Here is a 25,294-nt window from a genome sequence, read left to right as displayed (position 1 = left end):
GGTGAGGTATCTAAGGTGGTGAGGTATCTAAGGTGGTGAGGTATCTAAGGTGGTGAGAGGTATCTAAGGTGGTGAGGTATCTAAGGGGGTGAGGTATCTAAGGGGGTGAGGTATCTAAGGTGGTGAGGTATCTAAGGTGGTGAGGTATCTAAGGTTGTTACCTGAGACCTTGTAGAGTTCCTTCAGTGTCCCCTGGGGCTGCTCTATCTGGTGAACTGTCAGGTCTACTGTTCCTCCTCCACAGTCTGCCACTATGTACCGGTCACCTGGTGACACACACACACACACACACACACACACACACACACACACACACACACACACACACACACACACACACACACACACACACACACACACACACACACACACACACACACACACACGCACACGCACACAAAAGTAAGTATTTTTTGAGTGTCAATTTCAATCATTCAGCATTCAATCTTGGATTATTTGTGTCTCATGGAGTTTAACAAAGTATATATTTTTTAATAGAGCTCTCCTTTTCTTACGATGCAGTGGTTTAATCTGTCAGTCTATCAGTATGTGTGTGTGTGTATTTGACAGTGTGTGTTTTCTCTCTGATGGAGCTCTGAGTATACCATGAGAGTTTGTTATGAGTCAATCTCCCAAGCATAAACAGCTCCCAGGTATTACAATAGCTCAGATTGCGTGTGTATGTTTGTTTATGTTTTTGATAGCTATAGAGATAAGGCTGGACCTCTGTGTTTATTGTTATAGAGTGAGGGAAAAAGGGAGGAAAGAGAGGGGAGGAAAGAGAGGGGAGGAAAGAGAGGAGGAAAAGAGGGAAGAAAGAGAGGGGAGGAAAAGAGGGAAGAAAGAGAGGGAGGAAAGAAGGGGAAGAAAGAGAAGGAGGAAAGAGAGGAGGAAAAGAGGGAAGAAAGAGAGGGAGGAAAGAGAGGGAAGAAAGAGAGAACAGGGAAGGAAAGAGAGGGAGGAAAAGAGGGAAGAAAGAGAGGGAAGAAAGAGAGGGAGGAAAGAGAGGAGGAAAAGAGGGAAGAAAGAGAGGGGAGGAAAAGAGGGAAGAAAGAGAGGGAGGAAAGAGAGGAGGAAAAGAGGGAGGAAAGAGAGGGAGGAAAGAGAAGAAAGAGAGGGAGGAAAGAGAAGAAAGAGAAGGAGGAAAGAGAGGAGGAAAAGAGGGAAGAAAGAGGGAGGAAAAGAGGGAGGAAAGAGAGGGAGGAAAGAGAGGGAGGAAAGAGAAGATTTGGTGAAAAGGGCGAGTAATTCAGTCGGAATTGGGAGGAGAGGAGAGAAAGGAAGAGGGGGGAGAGAGAGAGAGTTTATTTACAGTAGAGTTGTAGAGGAGAGTCTCAGGGGCCAAACCCTTCCTGGCCATGGTGTGTGTGCCATGGTGTGTGCCTGTGCTTGCAGGCGTGTGTGTGTCAGGAAGGGAGGGAGGGTAGTAGGGGTCAGAGAGGGCACGTGGCTCTCCAGACCCCTGTCATGGCTCAGTGAGAAGAGAGATGGGGTGAGGGACCGGTTTAGGGATTTTTTTGGCGCATTGGGGAGTTGAAGAGTTGATTATTTTGACCCTGGACCTCAAAGCCTTTCTCACTGTCTACCCCCTTATATCCGTCTGTGTTCTGTCTATCTGACTGTGTGCACGCTAGTATGTGTGTGACTAACCAGTCTGCATCTCTGACCAGAGTTCTCCAGTCCCTCTCTCCACCAGGAAAGTTCTGCTGTGTCTTGCTTTCCTCAGCTGCTCACGCGCTGCAACACACACACACACACACACACACACACACACACACACACACACACACACACACACACACACACACACACACACACACACACACACACACACACACACACACACACACACACACACACACACACACACACAAGATACAGATAACATTTTAACAACCATACAATAACATTCAAGCAAACAACCTACAACATACAAAAAAACAGACGACATAAAAATAAAAAACCTCTTAACCCACAGTTAGAACAGACACAGAGTACATGTTAATGTAACGTAACCAACCCACAGTTAGAACAGACACAGAGTACATGTTAATGTAACGTAACCAACCCACAGTTAGAACAGACACAGAGTACATGTTAATGTAGACCAGACACAGAGTACATGTTAATGTAGAACAGACACAGAGTACATGTTAATGTAGAACAGACACAGAGTACATGTTAATGTAACGTAACCAACCCACAGTTAGAACAGACACAGAGTACATGTTAATGTAGACCAGACACAGAGTACATGTTAATGTAGACCAGACACAGAGTACATGTTAATGTAGACCAGACACAGAGTACATGTTAATGTAGAACAGACACAGAGTACATGTTAATGTAACGTAACCAACCCACAGTTAGAACAGACACAGAGTACATGTTAATGTAGACCAGACACAGAGTACATGTTAATGTAGACCAGACACAGAGTACATGTTAATGTAGAACAGACACAGAGTACATGTTAATGTAGACCAGACACAGAGTACATGTTAATGTAGACCAGACACAGAGTACATGTTAATGTAGAACAGACACAGAGTACATGTTAATGTAGACCAGACACAGAGTACATGTTAATGTAGACCAGACACAGAGTACATGTTAATGTAGACCAGACACAGAGTACATGTTAATGTAGAACAGACACAGAGTACATGTTAATGTAGAACAGACACAGAGTACATGTTAATGTAGACCAGACACAGAGTACATGTTAATGTAGACCAGACACAGAGTACATGTTAATGTAATGTAACCAACCCACAGTTAGACCAGACACAGAGTACATGTTAATGTAGAACAGACACAGAGTACATGTTAATGTAATGTAACCAACCCACAGTTATACCAGACACAGAGTACATGTTAATGTAGAACAGACACAGAGTACATGTTAATGTAATGTAACCAACCCACAGTTAGACCAGACACAGAGTACATGTTAATGTAGACCAGACACAGAGTACATGTTAATGTAACGTACCCAACCCACAGTTAGACCAGACACAGAGTACATGTTAATGTAGACCAGACACAGAGTACATGTTAATGTAGACCAGACACAGAGTACATGTTAATGTAGAACAGACACAGAGTACATGTTAATGTAGAACAGACACAGAGTACATGTTAATGTAGACCAGACACAGAGTACATGTTAATGTAACGTAACCAACCCACAACATTAAACCATGGTAGATACTTGAACACATTTATGTCACACTCTTATCCAGAGCGACATACAGGAGCAATTAGAGTAAGTGCCTTGCTCAAGGGTACATCAACATATATATATATATATATATTTTTTTTTTAACCTAGTTAGCTCAGTGATTCAAACCAGTGACCTTTCGGTTACTTGCTCAATGCTCTTAAACTAGGCTACACCCCAAGCCAATACATTCAAACTTTAGTGAGGGGGCCCTGGAAGCGACCCAATACATTCAAACTTTAGTGAGGGGGCCCTGGAACCCACCCACTACATTCAAACTTTAGTGAGGGGGCCTTGGAACCCACCCACTACATTCAAACTTTAGTGAGGGGGCCTTGGAACCCACCCACTACATTCAAACTTTAGTGAGGGGGCCTTGGAACCCACCCACTACATTCAAACTTTAGTGAGGGGGCCTTGGAACCCACCCACTACATTCAAACTTTAGTGAGGGGGCCTTGGAACCCACCCACTACATTCAAACTTTAGTGAGGGGGCCTTGGAACCCACCCACTACATTCAAACTTTAGTGAGGGGGCCCTGGAAGCGACCCACTACATTCAAACCGACATAACTGTCCGAATTTGAACTAACTGTCAAAAGTAAATGGCTTCAACCACTGAAAACAACAGAGTAAAGACTTGCACTGCAGCCAAGAAAGAATGGAGAGAGATAGTAGAGAGATAAGAGAGTTAAAATAGTAGAGATTTGCTCTTAAAATGGGCTTTAACCTCTAAGCATCTTGGGTTTTTACAACGTACCCGAATGTGGTTAGTGTTCGGTGATGTGTTTATATTAGCAGAGGTTCTAGGACATTGTGCTTTAACCCTGGTCAACCTTGGTCTAAACAACAATCACAGTACCCTTGTTGTAGATACAGTCTATGTTGTAGATACCGTCTATGTTGTAGATACCGTCTATGTTGTAGATACAGTCTATGTTGTAGATACAGTCCCTGTTGTAGATACCGTCTATGTTGTAGATACAGTTCCTGTTGTAGAAACAGTCTATGTTGTAGATACAGTTCCTGTTGTAGAAACAGTCTATGTTGTGATACAATCTATGTTGTAGATATAGTATGTTGTAGATAGAGTTCCTGTTGTATAAACAGTCTATGTTGTGATACAGTCCCAGTCTATGTTGTAGATAGTCCCTAGATCCTATGTTGTAGATACAGTTCCTGTTGTAGAAACAGTCTATGTTGTAGATACAGTCCATGTTGTAGATACAGTCTATGTTGTAGATACAGTCTCTGTTGTAGATACCGTCTCTGTTGTAGATACAGTCTATGTTGTAGATACAGTCCCTGTTGTAGATACCGTCTATGTTGTAGATACAGTTCCTGTTGTAGAAACAGTCTATGTTGTGATACAATCTATGTTGTAGATACAGTCCATGTTGTAGATACAGTCCATGTTGTAGATACTGTCCCTGTTGTAGATACTGTCCCTGTTGTAGATACAGTCTATGTTGTAGATATAGTCTCTGTTGTAGATCTAGTCTCTGTTGTAGATCATCTCTGTTGTAGATACTGTCCCTGTTGTAGATACTGTCCCTGTTGTAGATACAGTCTATGTTGTAGATATAGTCTCTGTTGTAGATCTAGTCTCTGTTGTAGATACAGTCCCTGTTGTAGATACAGTCTATGTTGTAGATCTAGTCTCTGTTGTAGATCTAGTCTCTGTTGTAGATACAGTCCCTGTTGTAGATACAGTCCCTGTTGTAGATACAGTCCCTGTTGTAGATACAGTCTCTGTTGTAGATCTAGTCTCTGTTGTAGATATAGTCTCTGTTGTAGATACAGTCCCTGTTGTAGATACAGTCTCTGTTGTAGATCTAGTCTCTGTTGTAGATACAGTCTATGTTGTAGATCTAGTCTCTGTTGTAGATCGTCTCTGTTGTAGATCTAGTCTCTGTTGTAGATCATCTCTGTTGTAGATACAGTCTCTGTTGTAGATACAGTCTATGTTGTAGATCTAGTCTCTGTTGTAGATCTAGTCTCTGTTGTAGATATAGTCTCTGTTGTAGATCATCTCTGTTGTCTATTTTGGGAAAATGACAAGGCCCTGTATTGTATCTTTGACATCTGGGATTTTGAAATGAGACCCACATTGGGGATATGGAGGGTTTGTGTGTGTGTGTGTGTGTGTGTGTGTGTGTGTGTGTGTGTGTGTGTGTGTGTGTGTGTGTGTGTGTGTGTGTGTGTGTGTGTGTGTGTGTGTGTGTGTGTGTGTGTGTGTGTGTGTGTGTGGTGTGGAGGGGAGGAGGGGGTCATTTGAACCCTGGCCCATACTTTTTCATATGGTAATGACTCTGAACAGAATAACATAACCAGGGACCACTGAAAAAAACTGTGTGTGTTCATGCGTGCTTGTGTGTTTTTATAAGGGGTCTGGAAGTCATTTTACAGCAAAGAAATACAAAGGGAGAGAGAGAGAGAGAGAGAGCGAAAAGATACAGAGAGAGAGAGAGAGAGAGGGGTAGTGAGCTCAGAGTTCTTCTGCAAAAATATATAATTTCAGTTGGATAAATGTAGATAAACGTAATTTTTTCGCAAGGACTTCTACATCAAAACCAGTTCAGTCTGAACCTACTTCTGAAGCCAAAAAATTAAAAGACAATCTCTAGATAATTTTATTATATAAAGCTTAATAAATAAGGCTACTAAGCTTACCAAGCTGCTAGGACAGAATTGACCTGGCTTCAACTTGTGTGACGTGAGAGGTGTGAACATTCTTGGGCCGAACAATTACATTTACATTTAAGTCATTTAGCAGACGCTCTATCCAGAGCGACTTACAAATTGGTGCATTCACCTTATGACATCCAGTGGAACAGTCACTTTACAATAGTGCATCTAAATCTTAAAAGGGGGGGTGAGAAGGATTACTTATCCTATCCTAGGTATTCCTTAAAGAGGTGGGGTTTCAGGTGTCTCCGGAAGGTGGTGATTGACTCCGCTGTCCTGGCGTCGTGAGGGAGTTTGTTCCACTATTGGGGGGCCAGAGCAGCGAACAGTTTTGACTGGGCTGAGCGGGCAGTAGAGTTTCACAGACCCCCCCCTATATTAACCAGACCATCCCCTTGCATGGTGCTATATTAACCAGACCATCCCCTGGCATGGAGCTATATTAACCAGACCATCCCCTGGCATGGAGCTATATTAACCAGACCATCCCCTGGCATGGAGCTATATTAACCAGACCATCGCCTGGCATGGAGCTATATTAACCAGACCATCCCCTGGCATGGAGCTATGTTAACCAGACCATCCCCTGGCATGGAGCTATATTAACCAGACCATCCCCTGGCATGGAGCTATATTAACCAGACCATCCCCTGGCATGGAGCTATATTAACCAGACCATCCCCTGGCATGGTGCTATATTAACCAGACCATCGCCTGGCATGGAGCTATATTAACCAGACCATCCCCTGGCATGGAGCTATGTTAACCAGACCATCCCCTGGCATGGAGCTATATTAACCAGACCATCCCCTGGCATGGAGCTATATTAACCAGACCATCCCCTGGCATGGAGCTATATTAACCAGACCATCCCCTGGCATGGAGCTATATTAACCAGACCATCCCCTGGCATGGAGCTATATTAACCAGACCATCCCCTGGCATGGAGCTATATTAACCAGACCATCCCCTGGCATGGAGCTATATTAACCAGACCATCCCCTGGCATGGTGCTATATTAACCAGACCATCCCCTGGCATGGAGCTATATTAACCAGACCATCCCCTGGCATGGAGCTATATTAACCAGACCATCCCCTGGCATGGAGCTATATTAACCAGACCATCCCCTGGCATGGAGCTATATTAACCAGACCATCCCCTGGCATGGAGCTATATTAACCAGACCATCCCCTGGCATGGAGCTATATTAACCAGACCATCCCCTGGCATAGTGCTATATTAACCAGACCATCCCCTAGCATGGTGCTATATTAACCAGACCATCCCCTGGCATGGTGCTATATTAACCAGACCATCCCTAGCATGGTGCTATATTAACCAGACCATCCCCTGGCATGGAGCTATATTAACCAGACCATCCCCTGGCATGGAGCTATATTAACCAGACCATCCCCTGGCATGGAGCTATATTAACCAGACCATCCCCTGGCATGGAGCTATATTAACCAGACCATCCCCTGGCATGGAGCTATATTAACCAGACCATCCCCTGGCATGGAGCTATATTAACCAGACCATCCCCTGGCATGGAGCTATATTAACCAGACCATCCCCTGGCATGGAGCTATATTAACCAGACCATCCCCTGGCATGGAGCTATATTAACCAGACCATCCCCTGGCATGGTGCTATATTAACCAGACCATCCCCTGGCATGGAGCTATATTAACCAGACCATCCCCTGGCATGGAGCTATATTAACCAGACCATCCCCTGGCATGGAGCTATATTAACCAGACCATCCCCTGGCATGGAGCTATATTAACCAGACCATCCCCTGGCATGGAGCTATATTAACCAGACCATCCCCTGGCATGGAGCTATATTAACCAGACCATCATGGTGCTATATTAACCAGACCATCCCCTAGCATGGTGCTATATTAACCAGACCATCCCCTGGCATGGTGCTATATTAACCAGACCATCCCCTAGCATGGTGCTATATTAACCAGACCATCCCCTGGCATGGAGCTATATTAACCAGACCATCCCCTGGCATGGAGCTATATTAACCAGACCATCCCCTGGCATGGAGCTATATTAACCAGACCATCCCCTGGCATGGAGCTATATTAACCAGACCATCCCCTGGCATGGAGCTATATTAACCAGACCATCCCCTGGCATGGAGCTATATTAACCAGACCATCCCCTGGCATGGAGCTATATTAACCAGACCATCCCCTGGCATACCACAGTGCTATAAGAGCACACTACTGTCAAGAGAGAAAGGTATTGGCCCAGGGTGGAAACTAGACATTGAGGAAATTGAAGCAACCTCTGTCAACACATACAAGTCTGGGACAGTAATGGTGCAGGGCCTCCTCGTACAGTTCCTGGAGGAAAAGCTCTCTCTCTCTGTGCCGACTCCCCTATCCTGAGTGAGTCTGATCACACCTCTACAAACTGTCCTGCAGACGAGGACTGTCACCCCCCGCAGCACTGAACACACCCATGTCCCACAACTGCACTGCTCCTTCATCATTGAGAGGGATACATTCACAGTGCTGAGGGGAAACATGGTGGAGCTCAGAGAGCTAGTCCACACAATCCAGACAGAAAAACCCACAAAACAGACCAGCACAAGGGCACAGCAGGTAAGGGTGGTCACAGCACTCAAGGGAGTGATTGAAAAAGCTTCTTCCACTTTCCCCAATGCACAAGTGGTCATCTCCACCCTGCTACCACAAACATACGTTCACTCTGCCACCATACAGCGGGTGAATGCAAGCATTTCGCGAGACTGTGCCCCAAAACCTAATGTCTACCTGGTCCACCACTCCAACCTGGACTTGAACAGCCTTTTACGACCAGGTCCACCTCTACAAGGCAGCAATCCCCACTTTTGCCAGGACCCTAAAGGAGGTCACCCTGAAACGTAGCCCCAGCACCTCACACAGGAGCAACAGAGCAACGGACACCCGGCCCAGACAAGAGAGACACCCTCCCAGACCAGAGAGACACCCTCCCAGACCAGAGAGACACCCTCCCAGACCAGAGAGACACCCTCCCAGACCAGAGAGACACCCTCCCAGACCAGAGATACACCCTCCCAGACCAGAGACACAACCTCTCAGACCAGAGACACAACCTCTCAGACCAGAGACACCCTCCAAGAACAGAGAGACACCCCCTCCCAGACCAGAGACACCCCCTCCCAGACCAGAGAGACACCCTTCCAGACCAGAGAGACACCCTCCCAGACCAGAGACACCATCCCAGACCAGAGAGACCCCCAAGACCTGGCAGAGCAGAGCAACAGGCCCAACCCCGACTATTCCACCCGCCCCATCCGGTGACCTAAGAGGTATGTATCAGATGCTCAACATGCTCTGCTCACACCTACTGTGATGGTCCGGGCCTAAACCACACAAAAACAACACTAGACACTATGGAACACAAAGCTATTACTATCTCAACCTGGAACATACAAGGTCTGAGGTCATCTGCCTTTGGCCTAAAGAGCAGGAACCCAGATTTCATCAAATAAATTGGAAATGCAGACATTGTCAACCTACAAGAAACATGGTATGAAGGAGACAGACCCACTGGTTGCCCTCTAGGTTACAGAGAGCTGGTAGTCTCATCCACAAAACTACCAGATGTGAAACAGGGAAGTGACTCAGGGGGTATACTAATTTGGTATAGAGCAGACCTAACCCACTCTATTAAATTAATCAAAACAGGAACATTTTACATTTGGCTAGAAATTAATAAGGAAATGATCTCAACCGAGATGAATGTCCTCCTGTGTGCTACCTATATCCCCCCACTAAAATCCCCATATTTTAATGAAGACAGCTTCTCCATCCTGGAGGGGGAAATCAATCATTTCCAGGCCCAGGGACATGTGCTAGTCTGTGGCGACCTAAACGCCAGAACTGGACAAGAACCTGACACACTCAGCACACAGGGGGACAAACACCTACCTGAAGGTGACAGCATTCTCTCCCCCCATTTGCCTCCCTAGACACAACTACGATAACATAACCAACAAAAACGCATCACAACTCCTGCAACATAGTCAATGGTAGGCTTTGAGGGGACTCCTATGGTAGGCACACCTATAGCTCATTTCTTGGCAGTAGTACTATAGACTACTTTATACAAATAAAAAATAAAAAATTGGAAAACAAAAATTGGAAAATGAACAACAACACAAACAGTTATTTATCCAAAATGGAGCTGTATGGATAAACCACTTCTCTATAACAAAAGAACAAACAGCTACAACATATACATGATCAAATATAAATCTTAGAATAAACTATTAAAGACTACCAGAACCCACTGGATTCTCCAGCTACACTGACTGAACTACAGTCGTGGCCAAAAGTTTTGAGAATGACATAAATATTAATTTCCACAAAGTTTGCTGCTTCAGTGTCTTTAGATATTTTTGTCAGATGTTACTATGAAATACTGAAGTATAATTACAAGCATTTCATAAATGTCAAAGGCTTTTATTGACAATTACATGAAGTTGATGCAAAGAGTCAATATTTGCAGTGTTGACCCTTCTTTTTCAAGACCTCTGCAATCCACCCTGGCATGCTGTCAATTAACTTCCATATTAACTCCCATATCTGCTGGGTGAAATATCACAGTGTGCCATCACAGCAGCAAGATTTGTGAGCTTGTTGTCACAAGAAAAGGGCAACTAGTGAAGAGCAAACACCATTGTAAATACAACCCATATTTATGTTTATTTATTTTCCCTTTTGTATTTGCACATCGTTACAACATTGTATATAGACATAATATGACATTTAAAATGTCTTTATTCTTTTGGAACTTTCTTGAGTGTAAAGTTATTTTTTATTATTTATTTCACTTTTGTTTATTATCTATTTTTCTTGCTTTGGCAATGTAAATATATATATTCCATGCCAATAAAGCCCTTAAATTGAAATTGAATTGAGAGAGAGAGAGACATTGTAAATAAGAATTTGTTTTTCACTAGCTAACAGCTTCTAAGGCTGTCTTACAACATAAGCACAAAGAGATGAGGAAATGGGAGGAAACAGAGGAGGAAACGGGAGGAAACAGAGGAGGAAACGGGAGGAAACGGGAGGAAACAGAGGAGGAAAGAGAGGAGGAAAGGGGAGGAAACAGAGGAGGAAATGGGAGGAAACAGAGGAGGAAAGAGAGGAGGAAACGGGAGGAAACAGAGGAGGAAACGGGAGGAAAGAGGGGAGGAAACAGAGGAGGAAAGAGAGGAGGAAACAGAGGAGGAAATGGGAGGAAACAGAGGGGGAAAGAGAGGAGGAAACGGGAGGAAAGAGAGGAGGAAACGGGAGGAAAGAGAGGAGGTAACGGAAAGGAAAGAGAGGAGGTAACGGAAAGGAAACAGAGGAGGAAAGGGGAGGAAACAGAGGAGGAAAGAGAGGAGGAAACGGGAGGAAAGAGAGGAGGTAACGGAAAGGAAAGAGAGGAGGTAACGGAAAGGAAACAGAGCAGGAAAGGGGAGGAAACAGAGGAGGAAACAGGAGGAAAGAGAGGGGGAAACAGAGGAGGAAACAGAGGAGGAAATGGGAGGAAATGGGAGGAAACAGAGGAGGAAAGATAGGAGGAAAGGGGAGGAAAGATAGGAGGAAAGGGGAGGAAACAGAGGAGGAAATGGGAGGAAACAGAGGAGGAAATGGGAGGAAACAGAGGGGGAAATGGGAGGAAACAGAGGGGGAAATGGGAGGAAACAGAGGAGGAAAGAGAGGAGGAAACGGGAGGAAACAGAGGAGGAAAGAGAGGAGGAAAAGGGAGGAAAGAGAGGAGGAAACAGGAGAAAAGAGAGGAGGAAACGGGAGGAAAGAGAGGAGGAAACGGGAGGAAAGAGAGTAGGAAAGGGGAGGAAACAGAGAAGGAAAGAGAGGAGGAAACAGAGGAGGAAATGGGAGGAAACACAGGGGGAAAGGGGAGGAAACAGAGGAGGAAAGAGAGGAGGAAACGGGAGGAAACAGAGGAAGGAAACGGGAGGAAAGAGAGGAGGAAAGGGGAGGAAACAGAGGAGGAAAGAGAGGAGGAAACGGGAGGAAACAGAGGAGGAAACGGGAGGAAACTGGAGGAAACGGGAGGAAACGGGAGGAAAGAGAGGAGGAAAGGGGAGGAAACAGAGGAGGAAAGAGGAGGAAACGGGAGGAAACAGGAGGAAAGAGAGGAGGAAACGGTAGGAAAGAGAGGAGGAAAGGGGAGGAAACAGAGGAGGAAATGGGAGGAAACAGAGGGGCAAAGGGGAGGAAACAGCAGAGGAAAGAGAGGAGGAAACGGGAGGAAACAGAGGAAGGAAACGGGAGGAAAGAGAGGAGGAAAGGGGAGGAAACAGAGGAGGAAAGAGAGGAGGAAACGGAAGGAAACAGAGGAGGAAACGGGAGGAAAGAGAGGAGGAAAGGGGAGGAAAAAGAGGAGGAAACGGGAGGAAACGGGAGGAAAGAGAGGAGGAAAGGGGAGGAAACAGAGGAGGAAAGAGAGGAGGAAAGAGAGGAGGAAACAGGAGGAAACGGGAAGAAAGAGAGGAGGAAACGGGAAGAAAGAGAGGAGGAAACGGGAGGAAAGAGAGGAGGAAACGGGAGGAAACGGAAGGAAACAGAAGAGGAAACAGGAAGAAACGGGAGGAAAGAGAGGAGGAAAGGGGAGGAAACAAAAGAAGAAATGGGAGGAAACAGAGAAGGAAACAGAGGAGGAAATGGGAGGAAACAGAGGAGGAAACGAGAGGAAACAGAGGAGGAAACGGGAGCAAACAGAGGAGGAAACAGAGGAGGAAAGAGAGGAGGAAATGGGAGGAAAGAGAGGAGGAAACGGGAGGAAGCGGGAAGAAAGAGAGGAGGAAAGGGGAGGAAACAGAGGAGGAAAGAGAGGAGGAAATGGGAGGAAACAGAGGGGGAAACGGGAGGAAAGAGAGGAGGAAAACGGAGGAAAGAGAGGAGGAAATGGGAGGAAACGGAAGGAAACAGAGGAGGAAACGGGAGGAAACAGGAGGAAACGGGAGGAAAGAGAGGAGGAAGGAGGAAACAGAGGAGGAAATGGGAGGAAACAGAGGAGGAAACGGGAGGAAACAGAGGAGGAAACGGGAGGAAACAGAGGAGGAAACAGGAGGAAACGGGAGGAAACAGAGGAGGAAAGAGAGGAGGAAATGGGAGGAAACAGAGGAAGAAACAGAGGAGGAAAGAGAGGAGGAAACAGGAGGAAACAGAGGAAACGGGAGGAAACAGGAGGAAACAGGAGGAAACAGAGGAGGAAACTGGAGGAAACAGAGGAGGAAATGGGAGGAAACAGAGGAGGAAAGAGAGGAGGAAATGGGAGGAAACAGAGGAGGAAAGAGAGGAGGAAAGGGAAGAAACAGAGGAGGAAATGGGAGGAAACAGAGGAGGAAACAGAGGAGGAAACGGGAGGAAACAGAGTAGGAAAGAGAGTAGGAAACGGGAGGAAACAGAGGAGGAAAGAGAGGTGGAAACGGGAGGAAAGAGAGGAGGAAACGGGAGGAAAGAGAGGAGGAAACGAGAGGAAAGAAACAAACAAATGATGATGTTTAAAAGTGCAATCTGCAGTTCAAACAACAACAAAGAGGAGTCCCTGCCAATGTATTGGTAATCAGCTGAGGGATCGGGCTGGAGAAATGTAACCGCTCTCAATTTCATAGACAGAGCTACGGACGCAAGGACCGACCATTCATGACATCAACAGGATAGTTTTAACCATGTTTTGAGGCCGTTACAGTGTTTGAGAAAGAAAGAGATGAGAGAAAAGCTAACGGGACAGAGTGTGGGTGAGATCATGGGCTCACAGCATCTTGTTCCAATTACAATATCCTGTGTGTGTGGGTGGGTGTATGTCCATTCACACAAAATACACACGCATAATTCTGCACTGCTGTAACAGCACACACAGGCAAACAGTCATTCAAGGCAAAGCCAGATACATTACACTCTCTCTCTCTCTCTTCTCTCTCTCTCTCTCTCTCTCTCTCTCTCTCTCTCTCTCTCTCTCTCTCTCTCTCTCTCTCTCTCTCTCTCTGTCTCTCTCTCTCTCTCTCTCTCTCTCTCTCTGTCTCTCTCTCTCTCTGTCTCTCTCTCTCTCTCTCTCTCTCTCTCTCTCTCTCTCTCTCTCTGTCTCTCTCTCTCTCTGTCTCTCTCTCTCTCTCTCTCTCTCTCTCTGTCTCTCTCTCTCTCTCTCTCTCTCTCTCTCTCTCTCTCTCTCTCTCTCTCTCTCTCTCTCTCTCTCTCTCTCTCTCTCTCTCTCTCTCTCTCTCTCTCTCTCTCTCTCTCTCTCTCTCTCTCTCTCTCTCTCTCTCTCTCTCTCTCTCTCTCTCTCTCTCTCTCTCTCTCTCTCTCTCTGTCTCTCTCTCTCTCTCTCTCTCTCTCTCTCTCTCTGTCTCTCTCTCTCTCTCTCTCTCTCTCTCTCTCTCTCTCTCTCTTCTCTCTCTCTCTCTCTGTCTCTCTCTCTCTCTCTCTCTCTCTCTCTCTCTCTCTCTCTCTCTCTCTCTCTCTCTCTCTCTCTCTCTCTCTCTCTCTCTCTCTCTCTCTCTCTCTCTCTCTCTCTCTCTCTCTCTCTCTCTCTCTCTCTCTCTCTCAATTCAATTCAATTCAATGGGCTTTATTGGCATGGGAAACGTGTTAACATTGCCAAAGCAAGAGAGGTAGATAATATATAAAGTGAAATAAACAATAAAAATTAACAGTAAACATTACACATACAGAAGTTTCAAAACAATAAAGACATTACAAATGTCATATTATATATATACAGTTTTAACAATGTACAAATGGTAAAGGACACAAGATAAAATAAATAAGCATAAATATGGGTTGTATTTACAATGGTGTGTGTTCTCTCTCTCTCTCTCTCTCTCTCTCTCTCTCTCTCTCACCTTGTCTGAAGCTGGAGTCAAAAGGGCGGGACCCGTCGCTCTCCAAGCTGAGACCATTGGTTATTGGCCGGAGGCTCAGGTCAATCACCTGGTGTAGGCGGAGCTTGCGACAGTAGATGGAAGCTGCTTCAGGTTCCAGAGCTATCAGGAGCTGTTCTGGAGTGTCAGGAGATACCAGACCAGCCTAGAGAGAGACAGAGTGAGGTTTAATCTAAATATAAGGTTCTAGAGAGAGACAGAGAGAGGTTCTAAGCCTCAGACAAGATCAGCCTGAATAGTGGGGGTTAGAGGGGGGTATGTATAGTGGGGGTTAGGGAAGGTATGTATAGGTGGGGTATGGACAGTGGGGGGGTTAGTAGGGGGTTAGAGGGGGGTATGGACAGTGGGGGTTAGAGGAGGGTATGGACAGTGGGGGTTCGAGAGGGTATGGACAGTGGGGGTTAGAGGCGGTGTGCACAGTGGGGGTTAGAGGGGGCATGGACAGTGGGGGTTCGAGGGGGTATGGACAGTGGGGGTTCGAGGGGGTATGGACAGTGGGGTCAGAGGGGTATGGACAGTGGGGGTTAGAGGGGGTATGGACAGTGGGGGTTAGAGGGGGTATGGACAGTGGGGGTTAGAGAGGGTATGGACAGTGGGGGTTAGAGGGGGTATGGACAGTGGGGGTTAGAGGGGGTATGTATAGTTAGAGGGGTGATAGAGTAAGACAGCTGCTGAACCTAAACATTTTAGGATTAGATAAACAGAGATAAACCGTGTGTGATTACAGTGTGATTTATGGATTCAAATAAAGTTGTTTCAATATAAATAATTGTTGGGTTTTTGGCAAAAGTGACTGAGGTAAAGTGACTGAGGTAAAGTGACTGAGGTAAAGTGACTGAGGTAAAGTGAGGCTTTGGTAAATGGAGCAGGAGTCAAATTGTAAGGGGAGTTGAGTAAGAGATTAGAGAGGGGTTGTCCTGACAGAGCTGAACTGAGAGGAGAGGGGTTGTCCTGACAGAGCTAAACTGAGAGGAGAAGGGTTGTCCTGACAGAGCTGGACTGAGAGGAGAGGGGTTGTCCTGACAGAGCTAAACTGAGAGGAGAGGGGTTGTCCTGACAGAGCTGGACTGAGAGGAGAGGGGTTGTCCTGACAGAGCTGAACTGAGAGGAGAGGGGTTGTCCTGACAGAGCTAAACTGAGAGGAGAGGGGTTGTCCTGACAGAGCTGAACTGTGGGGAGAGGGGTTGTCCTGACAGAGCTGGACTGAGAGGAGAGGGGTTGTCCTGACAGAGCTGAACTGTGAGGAGAGGGGTTGTCCTGACACAGCTAGACTGAGAGGAGAGGGATTGTCCTGACAGAGATGAACTGAGAGGAGAGGGGTTGTCCTGACAGAGATGAACTGAGAGGAGAGGGGTTGTCCTGACAGAGATGGACTGAGAGGAGAGGGATTGTCCTGGTGGGTTGTGAAGCAAGAGGAGGGGAGTGCTAGGGAGAGGAGAGAGTAAAGAGAGGAGAGTGGAGGGGAGGGATGGGGGAGTGGTAGGAAAGTAGATGAGTTGAGTAGAGATGTGGGCTTGGGGAGGGTTGAGAGGGTTGAGGCTATAGGGGAGGGTTGAGAGGGTTGAGACTCCAGGAGTGGTTTCCTGTGTTTGTATGCCGGTCTCCCTGATTGTTCAACCCAATGACATCACCATGAGCAGGAAATACACCACCCAGCCATCCAGGATTGGAGCCACACTGGAACATGGAAGGAAAGCCGAGGGAGGAGGCAGAGGACATGTTTGTTCCCAGAACAGAGAGAGGTTTGGCCCCCAGAACAGAGAGAGGTTTGGCCCCAGAACAGAGAGAGGTTTGGGACCCAGAACAGAGAGAGGTTTGGGACCCAGAACAGAGAGAGGTTGAACCCAGAACAGAGAGAGGTTTGGCCCCAGAACAGAGAGAGGTTTGGGACCCAGAACAGAGAGAGGTTTGGCCCCAGAACAGAGAGAGGTTTGGCCCCAGAACAGAGAGAGGTTTGGGACCCAGAACAGAGAGAGGTTTGGGACCCAGAACAGAGAGAGGTTGAACCCAGAACAGAGAGAGGTTTGGGACCCAGAACAGAGACAGGTTTGGGACCCAGAACAGAGACAGGTTTGGGACCCATAACAGAGAGAGGTTTGGGACCCAGAACAGAGAGAGGTTGAACCCAGAACAGAGAGAGGTTGAACCCAGAACAGAGAGAGGTTTGGGACCCATAACAGAGAGAGGTTTGGGACCCAGAACAGAGAGAGGTTGAACCCAGAACAGAGAGAGGTTTGGGACCCATAACAGAGAGAGGTTTGGCCCCAGAACAGAGAGAGGTTTGGGACCCAGAACAGAGAGAGGTTTGGGACCCAGAACAAAGAGAGGTTTGGGACCCAGAACAGAGAGAGGTTTGGGACCCATAACAGAGAGAGGTTTGGGACCCAGAAGAGAGAGAGAGGTTTGGGACCCAGATCAGAGAGAGGTTTGGGACCCAGAACAGAGAGAGGTTTGGGACCCAGAACAGAGAGATTTGGGACCCAGAACAGAGAGAGGTTTGGGACCCATAACAGAGAGAGGTTTGGGACCCAGAACAGAGAGAGGTTGAACCCAGAACAGAGAGGTTGAACCCAGAACAGAGAGAGGTTTGGGACCCATAACAGAGAGAGGTTTGGGACCCAGAACAGACAGAGGTTGAACCCAGAAGAGAGAGAGGTTTGGGATCCAGAACAGAGAGAGGTTTGGGACCCATAACAGAGAGAGGTTTGGGACCCAGAAGAGAGAGAGAGGTTTGGGACCCAGATCAGAGAGAGGTTTGGGACCCAAAACAGAGAGAGGTTGAACCCAGAAGAGAGAGAGGTTTGGGATCCAGAACAGAGAGAGGTTGAACCCAGAACAGAGAGAGGTTTGGGACCCAGAACAGAGAGAGGTTTGGGACCCAGATCAGAGAGAGGTTGAACCCAGAAGAGAGAGAGGTTTGGGATCCAGAACAGAGAAAGGTTTGGGACCCAGAACAGAGAGAGGTTTGTCCCCAGAACAGAGAGAGGTTTGGGACCCAGAACAGAGAGAGGTTTGGGACCCAGAACAGAGAGATGTTGAACCCAGAACAGAGAGAGGTTTGGGACCCAGAACAGAGAGGTTTGGGACCCAGAACAGAGACAGGTTTGGGACCCATAACAGAGAGAGGTTGAACCCAGAACAGAGTGAGGTTTGGGACCCATAACAGAGAGAGGTTTGGGACCCAGAACAGAGAGAGATGGAACCCAGAAATGAGAGAGGTTTGGGACCCATAACAGATAGAGGTTTGGCCCCAGAATAGAGAGAGGTTTGGGACCCAGCACAGAGAGAGGTTTGGGACCCAGAACAAAGAGAGGTTTGGGACCCAGAACAGAGAGAGGTTTGGGACCCATAACAGAGAGAGGTTTGGGACCCAGAAGAGAGAGAGAGGTTTGGGACCCAGATCAGAGAGAGGTTTGGGACCCAGAACAGAGAGAGGTTTGGGACCCAGAACAGAGAGATTTGGGACCCAGAACAGAGAGAGGTTTGGGACACATAACAGAGAGAGGTTTGGGACCCAGAACAGAGAGAGGTTGAACCCAGAACAGAGAGAGGTTGAACCCAGAACAGAGAGAGGTTTGGGACCCATAACAGAGAGAGGTTTGGGACCCAGAACAGAGAGAGGTTGAACCCAGAACAGAGAGAGGTTGAACCCAGAACAGAGAGAGGTTTGGGACCCATAACAGAGAGAGGTTTGGGACCCAGAAGAGAGAGAGAGGTTTGGGACCCAGATCAGAGAGAGGTTTGGGACCCAAAACAGAGAGAGGTTGAACCCAGAAGAGAGAGAGGTTTGGGATCCAGAACAGAGAGAGGTTTGGGACCCATAACAGAGAGAGGTTTGGGACCCAGAAGAGAGAGAGAGGTTTGGGACCCAGAACAGAGAGAGGTTGAACCCAGAAGAGAGAGAGGTTTGGGATCCAGAACAGAGAGAGTTTGGATCCAGAACATGGTGGTGAAGGTTTTGAGACTCAGGTGAAAGAAATGTGGATCTAAATGTAGAAATAATCCTGAATTCTGAAGAGAGACTCCACGTCTCACACACATACTGTAGGTCTGAACGTGTGTGAGACTCTCTTGACATGCTGTACAATGCTAATTTAATTTAAGCCCTCTACTGGTCCCACAGTCCTTCAGTCTGCGTCATCTCTACCGACCCCACCTCATCCCCACCTCATCCCTCCCTCCCAGCAGTAGGAAGTCTGCATGGCTCGATAGGAATGTAGGGTCCTTATCACAGCACACATCAATGGGAACGGAGAGAGATGAGAGAGAGACCTGTGACGCCATATTAACATTCATCAAGGTGAGAGAGAGAGAGAGAGAGAGAGAGAGAGAGAGAGAGAGAGAGAGAGAGAGAGAGAGAGAGAGAGAGAGAGAGAGAGAGAGAGAGAGAGAGAGAGAGAGAGAGAGAGAGAGAGAGAGAGAGAGAAAACTGAATGTATTCCATTATTTTACAGTGTTAAAATGTTGATGTAGCCTGAGATTGTCATAGAAAACTAGATATGCATAGAATAGATAGCATTGTGTTTACAATAAACTGGTTGGCTCCACTGCCGGTTGTCTACATGTAGATCTTGGGAACGATGGGATCTCCAAACATGCAGTCTTCCTCCAGGGTGTGTGTGTGTGTGTGTGTGTGTGTGTGTGTGTGTGTGTGTGTGTGTGTGTGTGTGTGTGTGTGTGTGTGTGTGTGTGTGTGTGTGTGTGTGTGTGTGTGTGTGTGTGTGTGTGTGTGTGTGTGTGTGTGTGTGTGTGTGTGTGTGTGTGTGAGAGAGAGATCTCACCAGATAGGCAGCCTCTCTCATGAACTGTTTGGCTGGTTGTCTCCACACAGCAGGAACAGTGATCACCCATCTCACCTCATCTCCCTCCAATAGCGACGAAGACTGGTCCTTCACCTCCTAGAAGACAGACAGACAGAATAATCTGATGTATTAGTGGAGGTTTAGGATCCTGCATTGGGAGCATCTTAAGGTCGGAACAGTTATTCCTGACCGCCCCGTGACATTCCGACCTCACCGCAGGCTCTGCTTTTGGAGGTCTGGAATACTGCCACATTCCACCTCTGCTTTCCTACTCTACTCCCATACTCTTCACTTTTCCCCTCCTCCTCCTCCTCCTTCTTCCTTCCATCTCCTCTCCTTTATCTCTCTACTCTCCTCCCACTATATTCACATGTAGAGTTAACTTCTCTCTTCATCTCACTCTTTCTAAACTCTTCTCTGTGTTGTTAATTAGCAATCAGGGGTTAGAGGTCAGGGGTCGTACCTTCAGGGCGTGTACTCTGAAGAACCGGAGAGCGTGAGAGAATACCTCGATGGCCCTCACCTTCCTCCCACTCACCGCTTCCAGCTCCGTCTCCATGGTCAGATCCTGCAGTAAACCAAGACACACTGCTGTAAAACTGCTGCAAAACACAACAGGTGAGGTCCTGCAGGAAACCAAGACAATTTGCTGTAAAGCTGCTGCAAAACACAATACACAACATCTGTCTGATACTCTTTAATGCTGTACTCCTTCTCCCCTCTTCTCTTCTCCCTTGATATTTCTACAACCTCTTTTACATCCTTACGCTCATCTCTCTCCCTGTCATTCTTCCCTTCTTGGTTTTCCTCACAATGACCCCCTCCATTCCTCTGTCCCTCCCTTATCTTATCTCTCTTTCCCTCCCCCTTTCTCCCTGGCTCCCTGGCTCCCTGGCTCCCCCTCCCCCTCCCTCCCTCCCTCCCTCCCTCCCTCCCTCCCTCCCTCCCTCCCTCCCTCCCTCCCTCCCTCCCTCCCTCCCTCCCTCCCTCCCTCCCTCCCTCCCCTATCTCCCCTCCCCTATTTCCACCATCATTTATCCCTCCCTCCCTCTCCCCTCCCTTCCTCCATGTTCCCCACCATCATTTCCCTCCCTCCCTCCCTCCCTCCCTCCCTCCCCCCCTCCCTCCCTCCCTCCTCCATGTATCCCTCTATTTCCACCATCCCTCCCCCTCCTCCCTCCCTCCCTCCCTCCCCATGTATCCCTCTATCTCCCCTCCCTCTATTTCCTCCCTCCCTCCCTCCCTCCCTCCCTCCCTCCCTCCCTCCACCCTCCCTCCCTCCCCCCTCCCTCCCTCCCTCCCTCCCTCCCTCCCTCCCTCCCTCCCTCCCTCCCTCCCTCCCTCCCTCCCTCCCTCCCATCTTACAGTGGTACTATGTATCTTCATTTTGAACTTGTCGAAGTAGAGCCAGTGTTGAGCCTCTTCAGGATCCAGATCATGATAGTTGTCTCTGGCAGCAAACCCAAAACTATGGAACTTCAACTCAGGGGTCAATAACAGGGACGTGGGGCTCTTCTGGTTGGCTACGCCCGGGTCCCCGCCCTCCCAGCGCCTGCAAAGAGTGGATGAGACAGCGGTCAATCAAATGAGGGAGTGAGTTTGGTTGACTTGCAGAGGTGGGATGTTGTAATCTACATGTAGTTCAAGATGATGTGATGTCATACAGAATTGAGGATATCAACGCACAAATGCACACGCGTACACACACACACACACACACACACACACACACACACACACACACACACACACACACACACACACACACACACACACACACACACACACACACACACACACACACACACACACACACACACACACACACACACACACACACACACTTGTGTAGCCGCTGGAGGTGGTGACATGTGAGTGTGTGCATGTGTGCGTGTCCACATACCTCATCATGTGAATAGCCTCTGGGTCTTGTGTGAAGCTGAATGCGTAGCCGCTGGAGGTGGTTCCAAAGTCTATAGCTACCACCACAGTGAACAGATGATCCATCCTCGATCTGGCCTCCGGTCTCTGGAGAGAGAGAGACACCGATGAAGAGAGGGTAGAGAGGAGAGAGGAGAGAGGAGAGGGTAGGGAGAGAGGAGAGTAGAGAGAGAGAGAGGAGAGAGGAGAGAGGGAGAGAGGAGAGAGGAGAGAGGAGAGAGGAGAGAGGAGAGAGAGGGTAGAGAGGGTAGAGAGAGAGGAGAGTAGAGAGGAGAGAGAGGGTAGAGAGAGAGGAGAGTAGAGAGGAGAGAGAGGGTAGAGAGAGAGACACCGATGAAGTTCTGTGTGTGTGAGAGGGAGATAAAGAGAGGAGAGAGGAGAGGGAGAGAGGGAGAGGAGAGGGTAGAGAGAGACACCGATGAAGTTCTGTGTGTGTGTGTGTGTGAGGGGAGGATAAAGAGGGAGAGAGGAGAGAGGGAGAGAGAGGGAGGGAGGGTAGAGAGAGACACCGATGAAGTTCTGTGTGTGCGAGGGGGATAAAGAGGAGAGAGGGAGGGAGGGTAGAGAGAGAGACAGATGAAGTTCTGTGTGTGTGGGGGAGGTAAAGAGGGAGAGGGGAGGAGAGGAGAGAGGGGAGGGAGGGTAGAGAGAGAGACACCGATGAAGTTCTGTGTGTGTGTGGGGGGATGAAGAGGGAGAGAGGAGAGAGGAGAGAGGGGAGGGAGGGTAGAGAGGAGAGACACCGATGAAGTTCTGTGTGTGTGTGGTAGGGATAAAGAGGGAGAGAGGGGAGGGAGGGTAGAGAGAGAGACACCGATGAAGTTCTGTGTGTGTGTGTGGGGGATAAAGAGGGAGAGAGGAGAGGGAGAGAGGAGAGGAGAGGGAGAATAGAGAGGGAGAATAGAGAGGAGGGAGAGAGCAGAGAGGGGAGGGAGAGCGTGGAGAGGGGAGGGAGAGAGGAGAGTAGAGAGGAGAGAGAGAGAGAGAGAGAGAGAGAGAGAGAGGGGAGGGAGAGAGCGGAGAGGGGAGGGAGAGAGGAGAGTAGAGAAAGGGGAGGGAGAGAGGACAGGGACAGCAGAGGGAGAGAGGAGAAAGGGGAGGGAGAGAGGAGAGGGAGAGAGGAGAGAGAAAGGAGAGGGAGAGTGGAGAGAGAGAGGGGAGGGAGAGAGAGAGAGGAGGAGAGGAGAGAGGAGAGAGAGAGGGAGGGAGAGAGGAGAGGGTGAGTAGAGAGGAGAGAGAGAGGGAGAGGAGAGAGAGGGAGGGAGAGGGGAGAGAGAGAGGAGAGAGGAGAGAGAGAGAGAGAGAGAGAGAAGAGAGGAGGAGAGAGGAGAGTGGGAGGGGGAGAGGAGAGGAGAGAGGAGAGAGGAGAGGGAGAGATAGAGAGGGAGAGGGAGGAGAGAGAGGAGAGAGAGGAGGAGAGAGAGAGGGGGAGAGAGAGAGGGGAGAGGAGAGAGAGAGAGAGAGAGAGAGAGAGAGAGAGAGGAGAGGGAGAGGAGAGAGAGGGAGAGAGAGAGGAAGGGAGAGAGAGGGGAGAAGTTCAGTGTGAGGGGGATAGAGAGGAGAGGGAGAGAGAGAGGAGAGAAAAGCGGGGGAGAGAGAGGGGAGAGTGTGTGTGAGGTATGCTGGTACTGACAGGACTCAACACTCCTTTCTATCAAAATATGATAACAGCTTAATTGCTTTCAGAGGCATTCAGGTTTAATAGCTAAATACTAAACAGAGTAAATAGTTCTCAATGATTTACTTCTGTGATGTTGCCCAGTCAGTAACTTACAGTAAGTGAACTGGAAATATCCACCCCTGCACTGACCAAGCCTCAAAGTATGTTGATGGAAATTATGTTGACTTGAGTTAGTGTATGTGTTGTTGGACAGGGTGTGTGTTGTTGGGCAGGGTATATGTGTTGTTGGACAGGGTGTGTGTTGTTGGACAGGGTGTGTGTTGTTGGACAGGGTGGTTGTTGTTGGACAGGGTGTGTGTTGATGGACAGGGTGTGTGTTGATGGACAGGGTGTGTGTTGTTGGACAGGGTGTGTGTTGTTGGACAGGGTATGACAGGGTGTGTGTTGATGGACAGGGTGTGTGTTGTTGGACAGGTGTGTGTTGTTGGACAGGGTGTGTGTTGTTGGACAGGGTGTGTGTTGATGGACAGGGTGTGTGTTGTTGGACAGGGTATGACAGGGTGTGTGTTGATGGACAGTGTGTGTGTTGTTGGACAGGCTATGTGTTGTTGGACAGGGTATGTGTTGTTGAACAGGGTGTGTGTTGTTGGACAGGGTCTGTGTTGTTGGACAGGGTGTGTGTTGTTGGACAGGGTCTGTGTTGTTGGACAGGGTGTGTGTTGTTGGACAGGGTGTGTGTTGTTGGACAGGGTCTGTGTTGTTGAACAGGGTGTGTGTTGTTGGACAGGGTCTGTGTTGTTGGACAGGGTGTGTGTTGTTGGACAGGGTCTGTGTTGTTGGACAGGGTGTGTGTTGTTGGACAGGCTATGTGTTGTTGGACAGGGTATGTGACAGGGTATGTGTTGTTGAACAGGGTCTGTGTTGTTGGACAGGGTCTGTGTTGTTGGACAGGGTCTGTGTTGTTGGACAGGGTGTGTGTTGTTGGACAGGGTCTGTGTTGTTGGACAGGGTCTGTGTTGTTGGACAGGGTGTGTGTTGTTGGACAGGGTCTGTGTTGTTGGACAGGGTCTGTGTTGTTGGACAGGGTGTGTGTTGTTGGACAGGGTCTGTGTTGTTGGACAGGGTGTGTGTTGTTGGACAGGGTCTGTGTTGTTGGACAGGGTCTGTGTTGTTGGACAGGGTCTGTGTTGTTCGACAGGGTGTGTTGTTGGACAGGGTGTGTGTTGATGGACAGGGTGTGTGTTGTTGGACAGGGTATATGTGTTGTTGGACAGGGTGGTTGTTGTTGGACAGGGTGTGTGTTGATGGACAGGGTGTGTGTTGATGGACAGGGTGTGTGTTGTTGGACAGGGTATATGTGTTGTTGGACAGGGTGGTTGTTGATGGACAGGGTGTGTGTTGTTGGACAGGGTGTGTTGTTGTTGGACAGGGTGTGTGTTGATGGACAGGGTGTGTGTTGTTGGACAGGGTGTGTGTTGATGGACAGGGTGTGTGTTGTTGGACAGGGTGTGTGTTGTTGGACAGGGTATGACAGGGTGTGTGTTGTTGGACAGGGTGTGTGTTGTTGGACAGGGTGTGTGTTGTTGGACAGGGTGTGTGTTGATGGACAGGGTGTGTGTTGTTGGACAGGGCTATGTGTTGTTGGACAGGGTGTGTGTTGTTGGACAGGGTGTGTGTTGTTGGACAGGGTGTGTGTTGATGGACAGGGTGTGTGTTGTTGGACAGGGTGTGTGTTGTTGGACAGGGTATGACAGGGTGTGTGTTGATGGACAGGGTGTGTGTTGATGGACAGGGTGTGTGTTGTTGGACAGGTTATGTGTTGTTGGACAGGGTATGTGACAGGGTTGTGACAGGGTATGTGACAGGCTATGTGTTGTTGGACAGGGTCTGTGTTGTTGGACAGGGTGTGTGTTGTTGGACAGGGTGTGTGTTGTTGGACAGGGTGTGTTGTTGTTGGACAGGGTGTGTTGTTGTTGGACAGGCTATGTGTTGTTGGACAGGGTATGTGTTGATGGACAGGGTGTGTGTTGTTGGACAGGTTATGTGTTGTTGGACAGGGTATGTGACAGGGTATGTGACAGGGTATGTGACAG

The 25,294-nt window shown here is 48.2% G+C and overlaps 1 protein-coding gene across 2 annotated transcripts in view; it reads right to left on the bottom strand.

Moving 5' to 3' along the window:
* Positions 1-25,294, bottom strand: part of hspa12b (heat shock protein 12B) — a 48,443-nt gene that overhangs the window by 10,103 nt on the left and 13,046 nt on the right. For both annotated transcript variants that reach the window (XM_052497741.1, XM_052497740.1), the window contains 7 exons: positions 21,543-21,667; positions 21,005-21,191; positions 20,103-20,207; positions 19,619-19,735; positions 14,799-14,982; positions 1,651-1,737; positions 162-266 (listed from right to left, as the gene is read on the bottom strand). In XM_052497741.1, the coding sequence (XP_052353701.1) occupies positions 162-266; positions 1,651-1,737; positions 14,799-14,982; positions 19,619-19,735; positions 20,103-20,207; positions 21,005-21,191; positions 21,543-21,667 (910 nt within the window). The remainder of the gene's footprint in view (positions 1-161; positions 267-1,650; positions 1,738-14,798; positions 14,983-19,618; positions 19,736-20,102; positions 20,208-21,004; positions 21,192-21,542; positions 21,668-25,294) is intronic.

The sequence above is a fragment of the Oncorhynchus keta genome, chromosome 35, assembly GCF_023373465.1.
Source record: "Oncorhynchus keta strain PuntledgeMale-10-30-2019 chromosome 35, Oket_V2, whole genome shotgun sequence".
Taxonomy (NCBI): Eukaryota; Metazoa; Chordata; class Actinopteri; order Salmoniformes; family Salmonidae; genus Oncorhynchus; species Oncorhynchus keta.
Note: the sequence above shows the minus strand (reverse complement) of the source record. Positions and strands in the feature narration are given on the sequence as shown.